Source organism: Physeter macrocephalus, chromosome 12, assembly GCF_002837175.3.
Source record: "Physeter macrocephalus isolate SW-GA chromosome 12, ASM283717v5, whole genome shotgun sequence".
Classification (NCBI taxonomy): domain Eukaryota; kingdom Metazoa; phylum Chordata; class Mammalia; order Artiodactyla; family Physeteridae; genus Physeter; species Physeter macrocephalus.
This window is the reverse complement of record NC_041225.1, coordinates 12,070,143-12,072,999: the sequence shown is the minus strand read 5'-3', so window position 1 is coordinate 12,072,999 and position 2,857 is coordinate 12,070,143. Positions and strand designations below refer to the sequence as shown.

Below are 2,857 nucleotides of genomic sequence, written 5' to 3'. Positions count from 1 at the left end.
TTCTCCCATTCTGAGGGTTGTCTTTTGGTCTTGTTTATGGTATCCTTTGCTGCGCAAAAGCATGGACTGAAACCAAAAACTGGAATGTTAGAAAAGACATAACAAGAAGTGAGACCTCCAGGTACATGCTGCATAATCTCTCCTTACAGAGCAAACTAATTTTTGAACTACTTCCAAAACCAATACTTCTGGAATTCTTTTAGAAGTTTCCTTACTATAAAAATTCAAGTTATCAAAGTGTTAATTATTTTAATTACAGAAAAGTATTCAAAAAATAAGTTCTAGAATTCAGTCTCTTATTTGGATAAATATTTGGGGTCATTTACTAATTGCCATTATTTATATCTGGTATACAAAAATGAGATGATCCATTGAGGTTCCTATGGATAGGGGTACGCAGAAAATATATTTTGCCCCATGAAATGAATTTATAATTAATGAGAGTGGAGGGATAAATTAGGAATTTGGGATTAACAGATATATACTACTATATATAAAATAAACAGCAAGGACCTACTGTGTACCACAGGGAACTATATTCAGTATCTTGTAATAACCTATAATGGAAAAGAATCTGAAAAAGAATATACAGATATATATGTATGTATAACTGAATCACTGTGCTGTACACCGGAAACACTATAAATCAACTATACTTCAATTTTTTAAAAAGGAACAAAAAGAAAAAATTATAATTAATGAGTACTTGCCATAATTAAAAACAAAAATCTACAAGGTTACTTAGAAAAAGATTCCTCTTTTCTCCTCAGAACTTTTAAACATAAATGTAAAAATACTTATGCATACATCTTATATAACAGCAATCAATTTTAGGAAGATGAATGCATTGAGGTGAATTTTATTGTATGTGAATTATATCTCAATAAAAAAATAAGAGTGCATTAAATAAAACCCAAGAAAATTGTACTTGAGAGGAAGGAGCTGATCTAAGCCATCAGCCCAGAGGACCCAGCTCTCAGCTCTACAAAGTACCCCAAGAACTTCCCGGATCAACATTTACAAGCATTATCAGCCTGGATTCATGCTGAATCAGAGACTCAACTTTTCATGCCTAAAATAGTTTACTTTGATGAAACTATGCTTATTTTTCCCAATTAAAATTGCATCTACCAATAAGGGAAAAGAATTTCAAAAAGAATATATATATATATATATATATATATATATATATATATATATATATATATGAATCACTTTGCTGTACACCGGAAACTAACACACTGCAAATCAACTATACTTCAATTTAAAAGAACAATAAAACTAAAAAAAAAAAATTGCTTGTCACCCTCTTAACACTTACTAATTGTATTTTGCTTACGCAATCTCTTTAATTACATTTCACCAAAGCAATCCTTTCCTTAGAGAAGTTTTAACTCATTTCCCAAAACAGAAAAGCATAAAGTTGTAAAGCATTCTATACTTATTAAGGGAAAGGAAACCACCCAAATGAAAGCACACTCTTCGTTGGGGAGTAAGAGAGAGGAGGATGCCTGGAGAAGACACACTATCTGGAATTATATGAAATTATGCTTCCACCTCACTGGACCTCCCTTGGATTTTCCAAGAACATACACACACACACACACACACACACACACACATACACACACACACACACACACACACACACAGCCTGGGTGGGACTCCAGGGCCCAGCTCTTACCCCCGAGTTTCTGCACAGGCAGCAGGTTGGCAGCACTCACTGTGGGAGCCCTAGTGGCAGCCCAGGGCGCCTCCTGATAGGGCTGCAGGTGCCTTCATTATCAGAGACCTGCTACATTTTTACAATGTCCACTATTCAGCATTTGACCCCTTCTCCCCCGGGTAAGCTTCCCCACTCCCTAGAGCAACCTCCTGTGACCCCTGGGGACCGGTATATAGGTGTCCAGGGAAGATCATCTGCCTGAAGAGGTCATGGAGCTGCTTCGGGAAGGCAGGAATTCCAGCCCAGCCCAGCCCAGCCTGCGCTTCCAGCCATGAGAAAGCTCTGTGTACCCCGGGGAACAGGCGAAGATAAAGGTTAGGTGAACAGAGGTACCTTACTGTCAAGGTACTCATGTTGACCGCAAAAAAAAGTCCTCTGGCCACTCAGTAATGCAGCTTGAACTACTTTTGGCATTTCACTGGTTAAGCAGCCCAAGCTGGTCTACCAGAATCAGTCACTTTAGGTGAGATAGTTTGAAGAAACAGCAGAAACTGCAAAATATGGAGCCTTGCACACAGCAATTTCAGGTCCATACTCAAGGGAACGCCAAGATGGATTCATACAGCATTTACTGTTATAAGACATCTAGGGCTGAGAGTCTAACCAGTGATCACTGGCACCTCCAGGAAAGTCCCTTTAGGCCAAGCATAATCAGTACAGTGGGGCTCAAGATTCAATGGACACATGTGCCAAACACCCCAAAGGGACAATGAAAGCCCGTCAAGTTCCAGTGGTGCTTGTCTTGGCTTTCTCATGAATCTTGGCAATAGCTTGTCTAAAATGGAAGGGAGGGGCAGCTCTGAGATGGAGGCCTGAAAGAGACAAATCTCTTGGGGCCAGGCTAGTCAACAGAGCAACCTCTCCCCTAGGGTCCCACTCAGCAAGGGCTGCTGCAAACCCCAGCCTGCCAGCCAGCCTGTGTGCTGGGCTGGCGTGCCCCCTGCTGGCTGCCATGAAGAGAGACCATCCAGCGCTACGAGGACCACTCACTAAAGCCTGGAGCTTAATGAGAGACCCAGTATCTAAAACGCTGTTGGTTGGAGATTGCCAACAGACACATGAAAGAATGCTCAACATCATTAATCATTAGAGAAATGCAAATCAAAACTACAATGAGATATCATCTCACAC

The 2,857-nt window shown here is 40.2% G+C and overlaps 1 protein-coding gene across 6 annotated transcripts in view; it reads right to left on the bottom strand.

Annotated features, from left to right (window-relative positions):
• RPIA (ribose 5-phosphate isomerase A) overlaps positions 1-2,857 on the bottom strand; it is a 115,924-nt gene that overhangs the window by 67,246 nt on the left and 45,821 nt on the right. The window contains exon 9 of one of the 6 annotated variants that reach the window (XM_055088873.1): positions 1-66. The exons of the other annotated variants lie outside the window; for them this stretch is intronic. Coding sequence (XP_054944848.1) covers positions 35-66 — 32 coding nt within the window. The 3' untranslated portion in view covers positions 1-34. The remainder of the gene's footprint in view (positions 67-2,857) is intronic. 6 annotated transcript variants of the gene reach the window in all.